The sequence below is a fragment of the Paralichthys olivaceus genome, chromosome 15 (genome assembly GCF_024713975.1).
Source record: "Paralichthys olivaceus isolate ysfri-2021 chromosome 15, ASM2471397v2, whole genome shotgun sequence".
NCBI lineage: Eukaryota > Metazoa > Chordata > Actinopteri > Pleuronectiformes > Paralichthyidae > Paralichthys > Paralichthys olivaceus.
In genome coordinates this window covers 22,880,001-22,901,864 of record NC_091107.1, presented here as the reverse complement: position 1 = coordinate 22,901,864, position 21,864 = coordinate 22,880,001, and the positions used below count along the sequence as shown (strand labels likewise).

The following is a 21,864-nucleotide window of genomic DNA, read 5'->3' as shown; positions in this document are numbered from 1 at the left end:
TTCCCACAATACACAAATGCAGCATTCTGCTAAATTGTAAATAATATCAGTTATCCATCATGGTCAAAAGATTACAATTTACAAACAGAGTGCAATATGACAATAACTTACTCCATTGATTTAATGAAAGTGTATGGTTAGACCTACTATTTGTTTTTTTGCTGCAGTCATTATTTATAATTATAATAATAATTAATTATTTTCATCATAATTATTCTCTTTTCAGCGTTTCCCAATATAAATATCCAGGGGTCCAATCTCATTTATTTCTGAAATATTTCACATGTATACTGCTTCAATAATCCCTCAAGTGTGTGCACTTCCAAAACATATGTATGAGATCCCCTAGATCTGAGCTACATCTTGTATTTAGAAGAAGCATTAGAACTGAACTGGTGGATTGTAAAACACATGGTTAAGTTAATTATATTAAATTGAGCAAGTCTGTGTTTGGTGTTGACCAGAGTTCTTAGCATTCATCTGTGAAAGGAAGGATGTGTTTGGATAATGTCCAGTAGTAGTGTCCTGCACTGTTAATGTAAACCTTACCTTTCAGAAAGATGGAGCGGTGGAAAAATGGTAGATTGTTTGGTTTATGGAACTTTTTTATAGTAGGTGGTCACAAACGATTTCCCTGCAGACTCCATGAATTATTTTCTGACTGTGATCTAAAATTTAAATGCAGTAAGGTTTTTTATCACATGATTTTTTTTTCTCCTCTAACAGAAGAAACTGAATTGAAGCTCTAGTTGTTCAATAGCCCCCATTGCTCATGACCATAGGATAGGAACATGTGTATGATTAATCATTTGTTCCTATTGTTCTTCTTTACTCTTATTCTGAGTCCCAAGATTTGAAACAGGGCTTAAAGTTTGGCATTTTACTAGAAACTGTCAACTCGAAACCTTTACCCATAAAACTATGAATGATGATCATTTTTGTCATAATATGTTTGTTGTGCTTGTTTTCTTATAATAACAGAGAAATACTTTGACATGAAGAAAGTCCAGTGCAAGGATGGACTTGACATATACAAAAAATTCCTTACACGAATGACAAGAATCTCAGAGTTCCTCAAAGTTGCAGAGGTAAGTCAGGGACCTCAGGTCAGCCAGTTGGAGATGTAGAGGGGCCTGTAGTCATTTAAGTAGGTCAGCATTTCATCTAAAAATCTGATGGTCCTTGTTCTCTTCCTGCAGCAAGTGGGGATTGATAGAGGAGACATCCCAGATTTGTCTCAGGTAAGCTTTGATAACTATTTGTCAACTTTGCTCTGACTTATAATAACCTACACCCATCACCTCTTTGTTGGTTGTCCTTAAGAAAAGTGTGCAGAATGGCAAAATCCAATGTACATAATATGAAAATATTGCTGAAGTGTATATTGTAGCATGCATATTTGACATTTGTCAGAAAAGGCACATTTTAGGTGGCAAACCATTGTAGGAAAATGACTGACAATGAGAATATCTTCAGTGTGCAGTAAAAAAAAAAAATTCTCATTTGATTGACCAGTAATTATAGTCATACCTTTATTGAAATAATGTTGGTGAAGGTATATTAAATAGACAGTTTGCCAAATCAAAAGAAGAATGGTATGTCATTTAAACTGGTATCCAGCTTTGATGAGGTTTTAAGATGCCACTGAGAATTCCAGTAGAGATGATTGTAATCTTATTTGTATTGCATTTCTTGGGTTCTTTTATGATTTCGGCATCACAAACATATTTCCACTCACCATCATTGTATATCTCAAACCCTTGAGCAAATCAAACGTATCCTCACTCAAACCTCTGATTTGTGTGAGCTGAGCTTTTAAAAGTTTGAGAAATTCAGCAGGTCATTTTCTGTTTATAATACACATCTATGGGAGTTTAATAAGGTTGTTGTTCAGGACTGAACCTAATGACTGCTTGGTCTAAAACTCAGATTTCTAAATCTCTTTATAACTTCAACTTATCATGAACAATTCACTGCAGTGCTGGTCAATTGTGTGGTTATTGTATTAGTTTACTTAATTGCACAGTAATACTGATGAGGCCCACTGTAGATGAAGTTACATGTAGTACCTTTTCCAAATACACTGTAAAGCAGCATTTGATAAGTATACTGACACTGTAATACTCTATCTGTAGATACTTTAATTGAGTTAGACCTCCTTAATAAACTTCCAAAATTTGGCTGTTATTGTCCTTTCACAGACAGCTTAGCCTCCTGCGTCTTTAGGCCTAAGAACTTTTAACACCAAGTGCTGTGCACACCAGCCAGGCATTGCATGAGCCCTGCTGCACATCCAAACACCTTGCTGCTCACTTTCACTTTTGACCCTGCACGTCATACAGCAAATAAAGGTGTGAATCAATAGTTATATAGTGGGATATGATGGACCCATCTTACATGACCAGTGACCTGCTGAGTGTAGCATTATTTATGGAGAGGCTCTGAAGTGAATTATGTATTTGCTAGAAATTTGTAACGGTAGCAGATCCACCAGAATAAGATTAGCTTTCTCCTAAAAGGTTTCTTAATAATATCTTGACAGTTGCCACCTTTATTTTCTGTATTTCCCCTTCCTTCTATCTCTCTGTTTTCAGTTTACAGTTTGTGTAAGTATCTGGACCTTTTCTCTCTCTGTCTCTGTATTTGAGAGTAGTTTATGTAGTCTTGGCAATAACCTGGCATGCTTCAGTGTTGCTATTTTTTAGAAGACATGTTGTAGTAGGTTTTCCTCAGCCTCTGAAACCTAATGTATGTCAATGACATTCATGCTAGGCCCCCAGCAGCCTGCTGGATGCCCTGGAACAGCACTTGGCCTCTTTAGAGGGAAAGAAAGTCAAAGACTCAACAGCAGCCAGCAGGTAGGTCTGCTTCATCCATCTTCATTTGATCTGGTTTGACGAAGGTTTTTATTTCAATATTAAAAATGGTAAAAAGTGCAATTGTTGCTATCAATTGATATCTCACATTTCATAACACAGTAGAAAAAATTAGCTTTGACACCACAGTGAGGTAGAGCAGTAAGTGTACCAATTTCAAGTTGTAAAAATGGAATGTTTTAATAGTGCTGCTGTTTTCTGTGTGTGTCTCTGATTCAGGGCCAGCACCCTCTCCAGTGCGGTCTCTTCCCTGGCCAACACCGGCATCTCTTTCACCAAAGTGGACGAGAGGGAAAAACAGGCAGCCCTGGATGAAGAGCAGACTCGCCTAAAAGCACTTAAAGTACATTTTCTTCACTCACCTACATTCCTTTCAACGTAGTTCACTTCTAGAGAGGCCCACAGGTGTAACTGAAATAGTAATATAGCTTTTAATTTATTAATAAATACTTTTATCTGACCTATTTATAAATAAATTAATTTGCTTTATTATAATTTCTGTGACATTTGTGGTCCTCCATACACGTCAGGCCAGGGCAGCAGCGTCCAGCAATGTCTCCTGCATCGTCCGGAAAGAGCTTAGGGGAAATTTGCAGATGAACCTAATTTTTGGGCGTTTTCTCCAAATCAGTAACAATGCTCTCATCCTTTGTGTGAAAGTCACTCCGATTATGTTGCCCTTTGTTTCCCTCGGTTCTGAAATGTTTAAGTACAGTTCAGCGTGTCATGGGCTGTGGCACAATCTTAATGTTGAGGAAAAACAGGGGAAAAGTTTACAACAAAAACAAAGTTACTTCTGAGGGGGATGTTTTGATTGAAATCAGTTTTCTAATGGTACAATGGCAAACTTTTCCTTTGCTGCTACGATGGAGTTTAAAAATTCCTCCAATTGACTTTCTCATGTTTGTATTAATTCTAAGCACAACAATTGATACAAACTGTGAGTCGTGTGATACCCCTGTGGTGCAGTGCACTCTACTTCTATTACCTGCCTCTCTTTTTGAGCTGCCAAAGTGAAGCAACATTGTTAAGTACAACTCTAAAAAGTCGAGTAGTTGGATGCATGTTAGCCTACATGTTTCTAACATCAGCCTCCTAATTGTTGAAGGAGCAGCGTCTTAAGGAGCTCCATAGGAATCCTGCAACAGCAACCACAGACTCCTCCCCTGTCTTCACAGTGGGGGGGGCAATCAATTCAGCCCCTGCCATTGACCTCTTCTCCACCCCCAGCTCCACCAACAGGTGAGGCCATAGCATTTGCACCCAGTCACCCATCTTAAAGTGACCCTCCCCAGGTCAGTTTCATGTCTTCTCCAAGTGTGGGATGTATAATAATGTGTATAAATGTGGATTCAGATTAACCTATTCAGTTCATCAAATCTGTATTTATTAAACAGCATAAATGAAATGAAAACCATTTTAAATGTGTGTTTTATCTTGTGGGGCTTTTGCAGCTGATGGGTTGGTAGTTTTATTTAGATGCAAGTATAGGTTTGTTACAAAACTATCAAATTGGTTTCTGAGATTTTTTGTTTGGATCAAATGAAACTTTGATCGTTGAAACTAGGACACTGCTGCAGCAGTGCTGATAACATAGTATGGACTGCTGTTTCAAATGGGGACAGAATAACATGTAAACATAGTAAACTATGTTGAGGACAATTGCTGTTGTAACTTTTTCTTTGAACTGAGAACGTGACACTCTTTGAATAAGTGACCAATTTATCTTCTACTCCTGCTTGTTCCCTCCAGCACGTCCAAGGCTGCCAATGACCTTCTGGACCTGCAGCCAGCCTTCCAGCAGCCGCTGCCTCTCACCACCACCACCAACTCATGGGGAGGTCAGAGCTCTTGGCAACAATACAGTCCACTCTGCCACCACCTTTTTATACACACACATGCACACGTACATATGCACACAATACCAAACACAAGTTTTGTTAGTTGTAAGTAAAAAATCAGTGCTGATACGTACTTATGTTTGATTCATGTCTTTTCTTTGAAGTGTTTTGAATTGTAGATTAGGGTTTTCATGATATTAGAATTTCAAACTTGACACCAATACCCATGGAATTACTCAATACCATTTTTGATACCACGGGGGGGAAAAAGTAACTTCAACATCACTGTTTATGTCCAGTTGCTGGTCAACTTTTCTCAACTTCAATCTGGGACTTCAAGATAAACGTAACACAAAAAATAATTGTGTTATTTTGCTAAATGAACATTGTCTATTAACGTTACACAAGGTCAGGATAACTGATAATGTTTGTTGCCGAGCTCCCACATTAACCTTAGTCATTTTATCATTAGCCGAAGCCGTTAGCCGCTAGCTTAATGATAACTTAATAGACGACTAATGTGACTAATCGGCCAATTGATAAAAGTTCAAATCCAATGTATCAACGTGTGCCGCCGGCCAGGTCAACGTTTATAGTAACAGTTTAATACTTCAATGTTGTTGAAACGGGAGCTTAGCTGACTTCTCGAAATTCCTTTACAAAGAACAGGTTGTCTCGACTTTCTCGCCACCACTTTGTTTCATTGTTTGCATATAGGCTTATCCACATCCTTAGTCTTTACATGGATCGTTTGCCTTGTATGTCAAATACTTCCAAACAGCACTTTCTCATTTTCGACTAAAACTGGTCGTGAAGGCCCTTCAACAGCAGCACTTGCCATGTTAAGTTAGTTATTCTGGCGACACCATCTCAGTGTTGTGAACGTCAACTAGTTTTCATGTGTTCAGCTGCTAGTGAGGGACTGTGTGCCTGCCTGTGTGCAGTGGTGCTGTGTGTTTTCAACTGGAGGTGGAGAACACGGAACTGCCAAAAGCCTCACATACTTACCTTTGCCTATTCATGCAAATTAAAGCAGCATGATTTGTCTGGCAGGTTAAGGTGACTGATATTGTATCTGTATATTGTACGCACCACTAGCAGTGTTACAGACCAAGATGGATCCATACCGATCGACAGCTGTTTGGAACGAATTAGAACCATGGAGTAATTGCAAATTTGATTTATCGTGTTAAATCAGAACAGTTGTGTGTATCATGAGAGTTATGTGTGCCTGGAGACAGGCAGTTGTGTGTTCATATGAACTGTGCATATTAAAAGCAGTTGACAGTGAAAGTCATCACTACTTAAGGAGGAGAAGAATTGGAGAAGCCTCTTGCATCATTTAAATCACATGTATGGGAGCATTTTTGAGTCCTGGTTAAATATATTGATGAAGGAAGAAGGGTGGTGCAAATTAGAATGCAGTGGTCTGCCACAGTCTTGATAATAAATGGGGAAACACCGAAAACACAACACAACAAAGGCCATTTTAATTCACTATTGAACAAGTGAGTAGATTTAAACATTTCATCACCTGCTATATTGCAAAACTTCCTATTATAATTGTTCTGTAGTAAATAGAAAGCACGTTGTTTTATACGTGACCACAAAACATGATCTTATCCAATCCATGTTTTGTGATCTGTTGCATCTCTTTCAGGCTCAATTACATGTTTGAATTATAAATCCCCTTCCAGGTTTTTTGTCACAGATCATGTAAATGGGTTTTGTGTAATTTATTGAACCATTAGCACAAGCTGAACTGAACAGTATTGGAGGGGTGGTGCATATTGAATTATGCATGACATCATTCTGACTTCTTTGTAACTTCTTATGACACCACTTATCATATGACATCATATTATGAGGAATAGGTTTCTGATGAATATAAGTTTTACATTGTGTCTCTATTAATTGTGGAGATATCTTTGAAACATTTTTTTTGGGACCATAGTTTTATTGACCTTGACCTTAGTTAAGTTATCAGTTACCTCCCAAGTAATATTCACACTAAGATTGTTTGAAATCTATCCATCCATGCATCGAGTTTTTCTGTACGCAGACAGATAGATGGGCTCAACATAATACAAAAAACAACAATATATAGTATCATATTAATGTACCTTTAAGAAAAAGTAGATGTATGTTTGTACATGCATTAATTTGAATGGAAAGCTGATGTTCTTACATCACATAGACATTGACACACAGGCTTATGGTTACCCACAGCAGTATAGTGTGAGGTAGCAAGGATAGGATGAAGTGTGAAAACACCCCCACATCCAACTTTGAATATTCTGTCTTAGCAGCAGCCTGAGCACAGTGCCTGGTTGCGGTTGCAAACGTATATCCTATCGCTTTGTAATGTTGTGTGCTTTTCACTTGAGTCACATATCAAAAGTTATGTAAATAAGTTATTTGAGTCCCATATCAGCATTGTTTGTCTGTAATTCTGGTTATTAGTGAGCTGATGAGGCCATCTAGTTTCAGATCAGATCACACGGTGAGTATATTCCCAACCAAACATTCATGCCTCATCAGACTATGAAAGTAGCTTTCTCTTCATATGGCAACAGTTTTTCTGGTGCCAATGGCTCTTGATTAGTCTTTTGTCATATGGACAAACAAATAATAATAACTTTATTTGTATAGCACTTATCTAAACAAGGTTACAAAGTGCTTCACAAACAATCCTTGGCAAAAAGGTGAATGAACCAAAGAAAGGAGGGTCCACTCTCATTCATGTCAAGCAACATTGGTTTTTGGTTTTATTGGACAAAGCTTTTCCAAAAAATTTGATTTAATGCACTTTGGATTTCTTTATAGACTGACACGTTTGAAAGCTTATTGTTAAATCAACGCATAATGACAGTATGTGTTCATGTTACCATATATGGATGACTTGTCCTTGTTTGCGTTTACTGTAAGACAGTTTATGCAAGCCTCCACAAGTTGACACATTTTAAACACTAGACACAATTGTTTTATCATGAGCCCTGCAGATCCTGTGCTGGACCCTGAGCCCTCTTACAATGAAAGGCCTTAACCTGTGGACTACTTTATAATGCAGATAATAAGACCTGGAACTTGGGTTAATAACAGTGGTGATATGTTATCAGCCCATAGTTGTATCTCTAATGCTGTATTAGACCTCCTCACCTGCATCACTGGCGTTGTCCCCATGCATGTCATCTTGCATAGACTTTTTGTTAACTTGTCTTTTTTAACTTTTCTCACCCTCATCTCCATCATAATCTCTCTGTTCCTCCTTTGTTTCTTTTCCTCTTTTCCTCCCCCTCTGCCCACTCAGATCCTTTTAACTATGCTGCAGAAGCTGTGGAGGAATCTACTCCAAACTCAAACCCTTTCATCACAATACCTGTTGTCGATGCTGTCCATCCGTCCACTGCGTCCTCGGACGCTGGCAGTCTGTCCTCTCGGACACCTAGTCATGAAGTGTTCGGTGGGATTATTTTGCTTCAACTCTTTTTTAAAAAAACTTTTATTTTGTGTTCACACAAAATAATGTGTTGTACTGATGTACCAAGGCTCGAAAATCCTCCTGGCTGATTATTTACTGAAGGTGCTTTCACTGCGAGTTGGAGTATGCCGTTTCTGAGCAGTAGGGACATAAATGCATAAAAGAGGAAATGCCTGAAGTTGTTTCAGGTCATTTGGTCGGAACATACTGTTTCTTGACACTTCTCACATTCTTTAAAGATCTGGCATGCTGCCCTGCTCCAAATATTTGCTTCCATCCACAATCAGGCCAAGTTTATCTCATCTCCTAACATTGTTTAATTTAGGCTGTTTAATCTCTTATTTACTTTTTGTCTCTGTTTGTATTTCAAAGGCCACAACTCTTTGTTGCATGAATGTCTTCATCAGCAGCTTTTTCTGGTTTTCTCCAGATCATTACACTCCTTTTTTTGACTCCAGCTCTTCGCTGACATCTGATCTTGAAACTGGTGCACAGATTGAGACATTTACCACAGGTACTGTGGTGGAATTTGTCTGGCTGCTACGTTGCTGACATGCAGATCCTAATAATGTTGTGTAGCATTTGTGAGTTGTAACAGTGTCTCCAAGTTTAAATCCAAGCGTTCCTCTTGAACATGCTGCCCTCCTCTCCGTATTTCCTACAAATCTAAGAGCCGCAGTGTGAGCCTGCATTGTTTTTGTGGTTGTGCGCTGCAGTTAATTTTGTTTGTATTTAGTCTAGCCCTGTGACGAGTGCTGGCTACCTCTGCTTTTGTCCTGCAAATCCTGATCTTTGTTTTTTCCTCTGTAAAACAGCCATTCCCAGAGTTGCTTGGCTTCCTTGCTGCTTTCTTACCGTTGCTTTTTTCTGGTCTCATATCTTCATAATCTTCTCCCCTTTTCCTCCTGCTTCTCTCTCTGTCTGGTTCTTTGCCTGCCTGCTGTTGTTTCTGTATGTCAGACTCCTTCTGTGGGCCAAGCCCTTACACCACCCTCTTCCAATCTGAGCCCCCTGCTGTAGCTGGTCTATTCAGAGGTAGGTACACTTAGGTCGATCTCAGAATCTGGATCTCAGAAATCCAGTATATCTGATGTACATTACGTTAGTTTCTGTATTTCATTGGGGAAGTAGATCCAGTGACATTTTTTGTAGCACAGTGGAGTTAAATGGAGAAACACTTGTTGTTGTAGATTTATCTGCAGATCTATCTCAATATCTTTTATAAAATGATAGAGAATAAGATGTTTTTGTCCAGTCAACTCAAAGAATGTTTGGTATGTTTGCTGGAAAGCTGGTGAATCACTTATCAAAAGTCACTAATGACTTTCTTTGGCTTTGGATCAACGTGTTTCCAAAATGCATTGTTTGTTAATTATTCATTAGTGTGGATCCTGGGAAGTGGAACAGTATCCTGTCACTTTTAGCAATATCAAGACTTGCATACATGGCTTCCATAAAAACAATACACATGGCAGTTCTGACATGCATCATATTGGGCCACTGGTTGTTGCCCTTAACTAATGAGAATTTCATTGAAAGGTTAAGTCAACCATAGCCTGCGGTGAAATGAAAACACAGCACTGGTCGGGATAGGTTCCTTATGATTGCACCTATTTATTGGAGTCTTTAAGTATTTATTTTTTCTCCCTGTGTTTGTCTTGTTCTGGGAGGAACAAAGCTGTTCTGGTCTCAGTGTCTGATGGTTAATTTTCTTTTTCACTAGGGTTTACAGCCTCCCCAACGCCACAGCAGCCACAAAACTCTCGAGGCCTTAACGTCGACTTTGACTCAGTATTTGGCAACAACACTAATGCCAACAACCTGGATTCCACAGGTAAGTAATCCTACACACACTGACACCATTTCCAATTGGGAGTCAGCAGGCCTCATTAATATTACTGCTGCTGTTTGCAGCGTATGGGGAATAATTCTTTGGATCATGTTCAGGCTAGAGAAATCATAGTGCTGGACTTTGAGTTGTTTGTCAGTATGTGATTATTTGGACTATGAATGTTCTGAGTATATTCCCAACCAAACATTCATGCCTCATCAGACTATGAAAGTAGCTTTCTCTTTATATGGCAACAGTTTTGATTTGATTAGTCTTTTGTCGTATGGACAAACAAATAATAATAACTTTATTTTGATAGCACTTATCTAAACAAGGTTACAAAGTGCTTCACAAACAATCCTTGGCAAAAAGGTGAATGAACCAAAGTAAGGAAACATTAACCACCAGCACAAAAGTCTTAGTTGCTGTTAATAAATAACCAACTTTTTCAATTAGAAATAACCTAATGAAAAGATGGTGTGGTTAAATGAATCTAATTTTACAGGGAAGTCAAACACAGAAGGTTTGTATTGCATTTTGTTTTCACCAATCCAGTGATTGAACATGATTGTTCATTCTTTCTTATAACAATGTAGATATTTTCACTGCATTGCACTGTGAGAATCAAAAGGCAGTGATGTAAATGTGAGGTAGATCTTTCCCAAATATCCTCCCAAGTGCATCAAGATATACTAGATGTTGTCTTTGAATAGCTTCTCATGTCATGTGCTTGTGCTGTCTTATCAGAATGTTAATTAGCATGCACAGATACAGAAAATATTTTCATTGTGTCTTGTTTTTTGTGGCTGTAAAAATCATTTTATTTATTTACTGTCTTTTGATGACTCAATGGTCATCACTACATTATTACATAAGTGCTATAAAGCTGGGATGGACTTGGTTCAAACCCATTTTCAGAAAAAATCTGTTGCTGCTGTAAAATAGTTTCAATTTTAAAGATTGTATTCTGCTGTGTAAACGATTTGAAAATCAAAACAAATGAAAAGTTTATTCGATTTGTTAAATAGACACAGGTGTAGTTAACGCATGAGGCCATTACCTGAAACACCAGTAGTCAGTAATGGCCTCAACTCAACACATTGTCCATTATTAAAATATGTGTCTGATCAATCACATTGGTTGTGATTGATTAGAAATGTCTTTATTTTGATTAATAATGTCACTAACAGCACCAGGATTGTGATTGAGGTTATCAGCTATCTACCCTTTGCCTCAATGTATTTTTGTTCCTGAATGCAACATTGAGCACCGTGGATCTCTGAAGCCCTCGCTGGTTTCTCGGCCACTCACGATCTCATTATATATTGTTTTTCTCTTTTTCCTCATCCTGGGGTTAAACACACTCCCTGGGGTCTTGGCTTTTTGCATGGCGTATGCATGACTGGGTGAGTTGACTCAACACACATTCCTCTCACACAGTCTTTGCTTGATGTGCCTTTTTTTCCTGTGAGCCTTGTTTAAGGCCTCATCCACACTCAACAACCCTCTCTCTCTCTCTCTCTCTCTCTCTCTGTGTGTGTGTGTGTGTCTGTGCATTATATGTACTGTCACGTGTTTGTCTCTATGTGTTGCTGTGTTATTGTCTGTTGTATTGTTACTTCACCTGTTCTGGGCCCCCAAATCTTTTACCCCTCCCCTCCCTTCCTTTCCCTTTGTTTTGCCCCCTTTGATTAAGATGTTTTAGGTGGCATCCTCAAACCCACAGTGACATCCTCACCCAATCAGGGCATGACCCTGAATGGCCAACAACCCAACAAACTTGTGTCCAATGACCTGGACTCCTCACTGGCCAATCTTGTCGGCAGTAAGTTCACTTTTTGTGACTATCACCTCAACATTTGCTAAATAGAATCAATTTATAATCATCACATTGTTTGAACAAATCACACCAAACAGTTAATGAGAACTGTATAATTTAATGACTTTCTTTCTGTCCTCTTCAGATCTAGGAATGGGCAACGGCACAGCAAGGAAGTGAGTACTCTGGAGAAATACTTAACTCCATGTCCCTGACACAGCATGCTAAACATGACTTATACTTACACTTAATCTCTGTAGTGATCTTCACTGGAGTCAGCCTGGTGAGAGGAAGCTGACAGGTGGAAGCAACTGGCAACCCAAGACAGCGCCTTCCACCACCTGGAACCCTGCAACCATGGTAGGACTTGTCTGTCTGTCTGGTTGTATCATCCCCCAATCAGGAATCACCCAGAAAATCCATGATTTTCTTTCTTCATTGTCCCATAAGTCGTCATAAGAGCGCTTCTGTTCTGGCTGGACAGGAAGCCAAATTAATCAAATGGTCATCAGTTTTATTCTCATAAGGACTGAAAGAGCCTCATCCCAGTTCAATTACCTGTGAACTGGAGCATCCCATCAATTTAACTTCAAACTTTTAAGAACCAGTAAGACCCTGTTGTAGATATATTTAAAAAGTGAGGATAGACAACTTCTTTTCATGCTGTTTTTTAGAGGCGAGTTTTATCTCGTTGAGTAAAGATACTTTACTCACATTTTACACACCAGCATTATTGAATAAGAGCCCCACCTGCAGTTGTAGGTAAACAGAATGGAGCACAGGGTGAAGGGGACCAGCTTCACCTTGCTGAGCAGAGACTTGGTCAATCCTATAGGACAGTGTGAAGGACTACGCTGCTGCCAGTCTGCTCTTCCTGTTCTACACCACCATCCACCTGCTACTTGATTCTCTCTTGAATTGGATGGAGGGTGGGCCAGATTACATCTGATCTTTCTGCTCTACTAAAACCTAGCTTTATTTACCATACAACTTCCTTGTGGTGCTTGTTTAATAAACACACACTGCTTTACTGATTCCTGTTTGCTGTTTTGAAAACAAGCTGTTCCATCTCACCAAGAATACCTGGAACTAGTGACAGGACTGCTCCCAGTGGGGCAAAGAACAGTGCTTATAGGTCGAGCCCATGAGAGCAGTTCCTGTAATCAACCTTCCAAAGCTATAACAATCAGTAACACCAGTTCCCCATACAGCTCACAGAGAGTCAGCATGAAAAAGGAATAAACACACTCATGTAGTAGATGATAACTATTTTTCTAAGTTTTTGTTAGCAAGCAAAATCAGATTGTTTAATGTAGATTGAAGGTCTTAATGGCCAAGCAAAACTTCATTAAGAGACTATTCATCACTGTTCCATCGTTTCTGAGCCAGGCAGTTAGGTCGTTGGTCACCAACTGATGATAGAGCTTAAACCCTTAATTCCCTCTGGTGGCTTTGTCTTGGCTGTTAAAGGGATAGTTCACCCAAAAATGAAAACTCACTCATTATCTACTCACCACTATGCCGATGGAGGGGTGGGTGAAGTGTTTGAGACCAACTGTTAGAGAACCCTTTTGGAGTATCAGGGGTAAACAGCGTTGCAGCCAAAACAATCAAATTGAAGAAAATGGTAAGCCGCGTAAGCCGCGACGTTCAAATGCGACTCTAAAGAGTGTCGTTTACTCCATGTTTTTAGACTAAATGTCCTCTGTGATCCACACGCGAACACAGCTCCAGAGAAATGTTTAATATAATTGTTGGTCATATTGAGTAGTCAAAGTCGGATTTAGGTAAACATTTCAAAAGAAAGGTTCCTGACGATAATCCAACAGTCCACCCTCTTATTATTAGTCCCAGTGCTTGTAATCACACAGGGAGCGCACATAGGTTATTGACGATGTGACCAAATGTTGGCTAATGATTAAAAGCTGCTGAGTGTTGTCTAAGAAAGAGTAAGTGATACAGTAAGAAGCAGATGCACACAGCATCCATCTATGACGCAAAAAGCAGCCTAATCATGTTATTGAGTGTCTGAGAAACGCTGAGTGAGATGCTCCTGAAACAAACCAAACATTGTGAGCGAGGAGGAATTCTGAAGGAGCGCTCTCTGTGCAATGAAAAAAGCACAGTCTCTGATGAAAGCGCCAATTTTGGCACCAGTGTCACGTCTGACTCATTTGTGCCTCCCTCGCCAATGACTGAATAGTTAATGAAACGTATCCTCCTTCCCGAGAGGGCTGGGCGTTAGACAGATCTGGGTTTGTTATCACTGCAGGGGCTGTTATCACAAGCGGGGGCTGCTCAAAGAAAGACTCTCCACTCACTTTTTTTCTCTCTAATCTCTTTCCATAAGGAGCCCTGCACCTGCCAGTTACCAACTTCTACCTCCAGGACACAACACTCTCTGCTTTATGCTTTCCTTTACTTCTGTCTATGGCACAGTTTAAAAAATTGATCGAGATCTGATTTTGGAAAAAAAAAGAATGAATCTAGCTGTTGTATTTATGATGTCTTTCATAAATGTTTTTTTTCAGCCTTTTTCCACTGTGATGTTCTGGGATTAACCCTGAACATGAATGTAATATCTGGACCCATTTCTAATGATACTAAGGCAGCTTAAATTATTGGTTCAAACTTTTTATGTTGTGAGAAAATGGTTGGATTTTGGAAGGGAAATTGTGCTTTTCGACTTAACTCAGTGTCCATTTTATCAAAAAGAGAGATAAAATTTGAAGGAAATGTGAAACCAAGTCAAATTGGTATTGAATGAATCCTTTGATCATGACATATTACTTAATAGATTTATTACAAGTGTGAGTGGTTGTATCATTGTGTCCTGATTCTGTAGAACTCAACTTGTTTTGTTGTGTTTTTTTTTTTGTCACCTCAGGCTCCATCTGTCATGGCCTTCCCTGCAACCACACCGACAGGCATGATGGCATATGCAATGGTAAGTCAGCTGGGACTGTATGCTCAGCAGGACTGAGACACTTCCTTTCTCTCACACACACACACACACACACACACACACACACACACACACACACACACACACACACACACACACACACACACACACACACACACACACACACACACACAAACTCTCCCTTTTTCTCTCTCACACAGGAGGAGTATGTGTGTCTGAGTGAGAGCCTCCGAAGTTTCTGCAGACTTTCTCAACCTGGCCCCTAGTATAAAGTCTGCAGAAACACTGGAGTAGTTAATGTGAGAGCACTTGGTCTTTCTATAGTTGTGATTACATGTTCTCATTATATCTACAGTGAAGCAGAAGGTGGTGCACACACATGCTTCTGTATCCTGTCTGTATTTGTTGTTTATGTTTTATTTAGACAACAGCATTGCTTTTTTTCCCTTTTCTCTTCAGCCTCCTCACATGGGCTCCATGATGATGACACAGCCCACTATGATGTACACCCAGCCTGTGATGAGGCCGGCCAACCCCTTCGGCCCCAATCCAAGTGCACAGGTAACTGAAGAGTACATCTACCCTCGCACTCCTTCCACATGTTCCAGCTTAGTGACCCAGGCTGACAGAACCAGTCTGATCTCTGTGTTCAGTGCTGTAATGCTTGATAGTTGCCTCAGCTCTGGGCTTCAATTTCTCTTTTCCTGCCCTGGATTAACACTGTTTTATTTTGATTAAATCAAAATCAATCAATTGTTGGTTTGTGCCTTGAACTCAGAAGCGTGTCGCTCAAAGTGCTGGTCATTTTTGGGATGGGATTTAATTATGTTGAGTGTGTCAAAGCTCTTAGATCTTAGTTTGCAAGGTTGGCTGCTGAACATGACACGTCACAAAAATGAATGAATAAAGTTTTCCTATATAATACAGATGTCACACTGTTTCCTTTTTTTCCATCCACATGTTTTTATTAATATTTTCAATTTCAGCATAAACACTTTCAGCCAAAGCTTGTAATTGGAAAAAGAAGGAATATTTGACAATTAAGTTTTTTATAACCATATTGACAAAGTTCAGTAAACAGACTTTGTGAAATAATAATGGTGTACATGAAGCATGTGAATTATTGCTCTCTCAAATTTAAACTGATGAAGAGATTAGAATAATTTGAATGTTTTTGAATGAATAGATCAATAATGGGTTTCCTGATCGGACATGTGTAGCATAGCTTTTCTTCTCTTATCATTGGCTCTCCATTTCTCTTCTGTTCTGCTCCCACCCCATCTGTCGACCTCTGTGACTCAGTCCCCCACAACCTCTAGCCCCTCCAGTCTCAGCCCCCTCAGAGCACCAGGGAAGGACCCCTTTGCACAGCTCTTTCTACAGAATTTTTTATAGAGCATCTATAGGTACAGCTCGTCTTCCGTGTGTTTGATTGCAACTCCATTGTCGACGAACTGCATGTTTGTTTCTGCCTTGTCTGAGCAGAACTGGCTGTGAAATGGCTGAGTTTGGAGCTCGTCCCATCACTTCCCCATTAGATGCCACCTCACTGGACTCTTAGCTGGCTGCTTTGCTCACTCTGTTTACACGTCTTGCGTCCTGTTGAATACAGGGAAGGACTGATTTAGTCCGTTTCTTTGTTCTGCAAGAGACTGAAGCTCTATTTGCTCGTGACTAGTAAGAATTTGAGAATTGCGCTTGAAGTCTCATGCAGGAATTCATTTTGGGCATGTCCGGGACATATACACGTTTTACATAGAACATATCATATCAACAGGACAGAAACAGAATGTCTGATTCATTTTCTGGAACAAACCACGATGCGTTGATGTGATTACAGACACATTTTACGTCTCTTGTCAATAGGACTTCAACTCTTATTTTGCAATACTAGCTTCACACATCTTTATTTGCCTTGTTGGAGGGTTTTTGTAGATGTATTTATGTGCATAGAGCGAGACTGGGGAGGCATTAGAAGTCTGCATACTGGTTTCGTATTACTGAGCATGCAACTATTTTCTACATTCCAAAAAAATGTTAACACTGTTGATTTGTATATTCCCAGATGCAGTTTATGTAACCTGAGGAGGGAGGGAGTCTTTCCCATCTGAAGATGATTCACAACCAAGTCAAGTATCAGAGCGAACCTGCAGTTTTGCTTCTAATGAACTCACCTCTCTGAGAACGAAAGGCCCAAATAAGACTGAATAAAATCACGGTGAGTCAGTGGCTCCAGCCAGCTCATTGGACATTGTGCCCATCTCGTCATGTCTAAGTCATAGTGGAGGAGGAGACTATGTGCTGCCATTCATATCATGTGGACAGGGATCAGCCCATGTATCCTGGACTAAGAGAAACTCAACACCCAATGGGATAGATTTCTGACATCACTGTTTGTGTTCATGGAAAAAAGAAAAGAGGGTTGTTGTTGCTCACACACACACACACACACACACACACACCATTTTTGAGTTGTCTTTACTATTTTCGTTCCTCTTTCTCCAGGTGAAGCTGGAAAGTTGCTTCCTTTGTTCATGATTATTTTCCAACCTTCCTCAAATTAAGACAATTGCAAAAATCCTGTTTATACCACACATTTTTGTTTTGTTTTCTTTGTATGTATTGTTTGCAGTAGACATTCCTTGTATATTGTTTGTATTTATTTATGATTACCTATCAAGAGGATGACATTATTAAACAAAATGTAATGTAACCAGTCACTGACCTGCCTCATGTGGAAGGTCTTCAGGTTTATACATAGGTATGATTGATTGTAGAATTGGGTTTTGAGTGATTGAGATGATTTTTTTAAAAACAAAAAAAAAGTTAATATAAAGTTTAAAAAAGATGACAGGTTTTGCTGCTGGGGCACTAAATATTCTCTGTACTCGCATGATGCCTTGTACAGTTATCTGTGGCTCGGGTGTGGGGGGGGTTGTCAACACTGAGGATCTGTATCAAAGTAATTGTTCATTAATACCATCAAATCTGCAAATCTGTGACATCAATTTCTATGAATTTGACAACATTTTTCCCACCAGCAGAAGCACTAGATTGTTTGATAGAGGCAGCCTCGGACTGGAAAGGAATCTCTGTTTATGCTTTTGATGCTTTTGGAATGTCATTTATTCTTCCATTTAACAAAGCTCCTGACTGCCCCCTTTCTCCAGCCTGAATGTGCTGGGTCGCTTTCATGGTTAGATCATGTTTTCATAGGCGAGCACCTGGGTGTTTAGGGCACTGTGGGGGGATGGGGTAGAAGTGGGGTTGGGGCCACTAAGGTCCAGTGGTGCAGGAGAATAGAGCACTGTTGATCGGTGCTTTGTGTGTATAGAACTGATCCTGCAGACGAGGGGTGGGGTGTAGATATGAAAGATGGCCTGAACATGAAAGTGGCCCTTAATCCATTAACTGAGCATTGTTGCATTGTCCCTGCAGATTATATTTTTGTTTGATTTTTTGTTTGTTTGTTTGTTTCCCAATAAATTGCAAGCTTCCACAATTCATTGCCTCTGTACTTAATTATTAAAAGAAAGAAAAAAAAAAAGTGTTTACCATACATACTTATAAGACCTGATAAATTATAGGTGTGTTATTTAAAATTTGAATGTGCTAGTTATATAAATGTGAAGTATCCTCATCAAATACAGGAAACTGAAGTTAGACGGGACAGGATAGATCAGGCCCTAGTGGTGAAGTAAAGCCAGCGAATGGTAGAAGCAACCTCACTGGATGTCCTGTAGGTCATAGTAGTAATGAGAACCTTGTTGGGGGGCAGATTGTGATGAAGTGTAATTGCCTATCACTTGTCTTTATGCAATAGCTTTCGGTTTGTGCTCATATAGATTTGAATGTAAATGATAAACGTATCTTTTTCCTCATGATCTCAGTCCTTTAATTGCTGTCTGACAAGCTCCAAACGGACTGTCAGGGGTATTTCACCACAAAGATCTGATTGATGGAGGTGGATGAGATGGTTCCTCTTCCTGCAGTTTCTCCCAGGAGAAGACTTCATGGTCAGCTCCCTAAAAATCTTTTTCACTGCTCCATGGTCAACTCACCTCCATGCCCCTCTCTATGCCTGAAAACCAAACTGAGATCTACACAGAGTTCTTTGGACTTTGTGACTCGGTCTGTGTCCTGACAGTACACATGTGAGCCTTTCTGAATGAGGTCCAAGGACTTGTGTTTTAGTCAGGCACTTTGAGGGAGCCACAGCAGTCTGAAGAAAAACAAAATCTAAATTCACTTTGGTTTTGTGTAGCACTGAGCGTAGATTGTAAATTATAGATCAATCAAATGAGCAGGAATGCAAACTGCCCTTTAAAGAGCATCTGATCTAAATATAGATGATCAAACTTCCATGTCTAATAATAAAAGGTTTGATATTACTTTTACTTTTACAGCTGTCATGTTTATGAAAGGGCATTTTTACTTGCACAGTCTTGACACACATGACTGATGAGCTACAAGGAAATGAGGGGGATTCTGCTCAGAGAATGCTTCACTGTAATATTAAATATATACCAATGACCTCTCTTGAAACAGATCAATTGTCATTATATCAGTGTCAATTTATTTTTTCTTAAACTGAAACATCAGACATGAAAGAAAATTTCATTTTGGTTAATAACTAGTTTTATTTAAACTAGTATCAAATGTGTCCGTGTCAAAGTTAATTATTCTTAATTCAAACTTAAGACATTGCATGGTTCAGTGGAATCTTCCAGAGCAGGTCACTGCTGATTAAAGAAATTTCCCTGTGAAAAGTCAGATCAAAAGCATGATAATCTTAAACATGTTCAACTATATTCTGTGGTTAAAAATGGGTCCGTTGTTTGTATCTGCCCATACAGAGGGTTCGAACAGAGCATCTCATCTAATACCAGGCTGTCCATTCAGACTGCAGGTTGAGGATATGCATCTCCTGGAGAGACTGTTGATAAGTCTGTTATTAATATACTGTAATAACAGCTAATGTGGATCCACAAAAATGGAACAAGACTAAATCACTGAGCACTGCATGACAACAGTGTGTGTATGTCTGCCTGTCCACACACACGTCTCAAACTTTACAAGTTGTTGTCTCATAATTATGATGACTTCGCTATGACATCAGGGTTTTTGTGTCTCACACTTTACAAGCTCCTTCCGAACCACAGAAGACATAGAGTGTAACTGTTGTTACAGCTGCTTTATTAGAAGAACTACCCATGACACACAGAGCTCTCTGTGTCAAACTGTGCTGAGTTTAATGGCCGTGGTAAATTAAACTGGACTGCAGCTGAATTTGTGTGAACTGACTGATGTGGGATCAAGTGGAGAAGAGTCGATGTGTTTGGAGGCGTCTTCTGCTGAGCCCACAGGTGCAGCAGTTTATCTGTGTGCACCACACAGAGGGACTTTATGTACAAGGTACATCCTGCTTGGCAAAGCGTCTCCATTAGCAATAAGAAGAATCTTTGTTGTGCTGCACTTCCCCTTGGTTTGGATTCAGCCGTAGAAAGATGCGAGTGTGTGTTTGTGTGAGACTCTGACTTTCATGATAGAATGAATTGGCAAGTTAATAAAAGCCTTACTGTTGAACTCAGGCCTTCCTTTTCCCAGTGGTCTCAGATAGATAACCTTATTTGACTATTCACTGGCGAGTCTTAGAAATATCCTTGAACTGTTTGGTCTGGATTCTCTGGTAAACAGAAAACTTCTCTTTGATACCAAATCATGTGTTTTTAAAAGAGTTTTTATTTCCACAAAAAAAGCAGATATTTCCACAGATCTTCAGCAGTCAGAATGGTGATTGTCAGTAACAAGCTTGTTGGAATAAAGGAAACAGTGAGCATTTTCCATCATGAACTGGTTTGGTGTGGAGTTAGTTATCCTAATTTTTGTCTCCTTCTTTATCATTAAATGATTGAAATCTTCATGTAGTTCTTCATCAGTCTCAGATTCTGGTATGAGAGATCAGCAGATGTACACAAGTGAAAGATAGATCTCTTCTGCCACCTTGTGGTTTCAAGATGCAGCTGATGGAAGAGCAATGACTGGTGGTTATAAGATGTGTGCTACTGGTGTTGTGTGTTTGTGTCTGAAGTACAATTTATCTTCTCAATAAATATTGCTCTCTCATCTTCCTACATTCATATATCCATCATTTCAGACACTAGTTAAAGTTAAACCTTCTTAATCAGACTAATTTTCCTCATATATCAAATCAGAGTTTTCTCTCCATAAGTAAAAGGAGATTTTTTTTGACTCTGCATCAGCGACAGCCAGTAGCCAGAGGATTTATGTGTTGAGGTTGTCCGACTGTCAGTGCATACGTTGGAATGTCCGTCCCATCCAGGTGAACATAATATTTCGAAAACGCTGTGGAGGAATTTCTTCAAATTTGGTACAAACCTTTATTTTTCCTCAAGGATGAACTGATCAGAATTTGTTGGTCAAAGTTCAGAGGTCAAAGTCACTGTGACCAAATCCTTTTAAATTTGGTACACATGTTCACTTCGCAGATCACAGATCAACTGATTGGAGATAGATTATAGTGCAGTGAAGATCCAGCAAACTTGTTTTCCTGAGGCCTGAATCCTCCAACCCAACACACACACATTTCCTATGAAAAGTCTACGAGAACTATAGTTATGGATAATGAGTAATACAATAATTATTCAGAAGAATTGTTGCAAGCATATTGAAAGTTAGTTTTGAAAACAGCTCTGGAGGCTGTAGGTTTTTCTTGGTGCAGAGTTTGTAAATGTATTCTTTGATGGTGAGTCCTTACTCTTGAACATGTTTGTTTAAGTCCAGATTAGAGGCTAATGAAGTTGTTTTCAAGTTACTTTGAGCATCTTTGAAGGTCATATTAATTACTGAACATAAACTGTATCACACTAACCTCTCTAATGGACTGAAATAAAGTAACCTGAGAGATAATGAGATGTCAGGTGATGATGATGATGATGATGATGATGATGATGGTGATGGTTGTGATGATGATGATGATGATGATGATGATGATGATGATGGTTGTGAGGATGATGATGGTTGTGATGATGATGATGACGATGATGGTGATGATGATGATGGTGATGAT

The 21,864-nt window shown here is 39.3% G+C and overlaps 1 protein-coding gene across 41 annotated transcripts in view; it reads left to right on the top strand.

Moving 5' to 3' along the window:
• The window catches only part of picalma (phosphatidylinositol binding clathrin assembly protein a), a 34,590-nt gene extending 16,314 nt beyond the window's left edge, over positions 1–18,276 (top strand). For 2 of the 41 annotated variants that reach the window (XM_069539734.1, XM_069539697.1), the window contains exons 8-25: positions 982–1,088; positions 1,200–1,241; positions 2,595–2,606; positions 2,773–2,858; positions 3,096–3,219; positions 3,985–4,118; positions 4,629–4,717; positions 8,028–8,180; positions 8,629–8,712; positions 9,159–9,233; positions 9,922–10,032; positions 11,735–11,854; positions 11,994–12,024; positions 12,109–12,208; positions 14,736–14,795; positions 15,234–15,335; positions 16,077–16,180; positions 16,840–18,276. In XM_069539734.1, coding sequence (XP_069395835.1) covers positions 982–1,088; positions 1,200–1,241; positions 2,595–2,606; positions 2,773–2,858; positions 3,096–3,219; positions 3,985–4,118; positions 4,629–4,717; positions 8,028–8,180; positions 8,629–8,712; positions 9,159–9,233; positions 9,922–10,032; positions 11,735–11,854; positions 11,994–12,024; positions 12,109–12,208; positions 14,736–14,795; positions 15,234–15,335; positions 16,077–16,169 — 1,523 coding nt within the window. In that variant the 3' untranslated portion in view covers positions 16,170–16,180; positions 16,840–18,276. Of the gene's footprint in view, positions 1–981; positions 1,089–1,199; positions 1,242–2,594; positions 2,607–2,772; positions 2,859–3,095; positions 3,220–3,984; positions 4,119–4,628; positions 4,718–8,027; positions 8,181–8,628; positions 8,713–9,158; positions 9,234–9,921; positions 11,436–11,725; positions 11,855–11,993; positions 12,025–12,108; positions 12,209–14,735; positions 14,796–15,233; positions 15,336–16,076; positions 16,181–16,839 lie in introns of all 41 variants that reach the window. The other 39 variants (XM_069539695.1, XM_069539700.1, XM_069539701.1 and 36 more) reach the window with 33 other exon arrangements.
• The last annotated feature ends 3,588 nt before the right edge of the window (positions 18,277–21,864 follow it).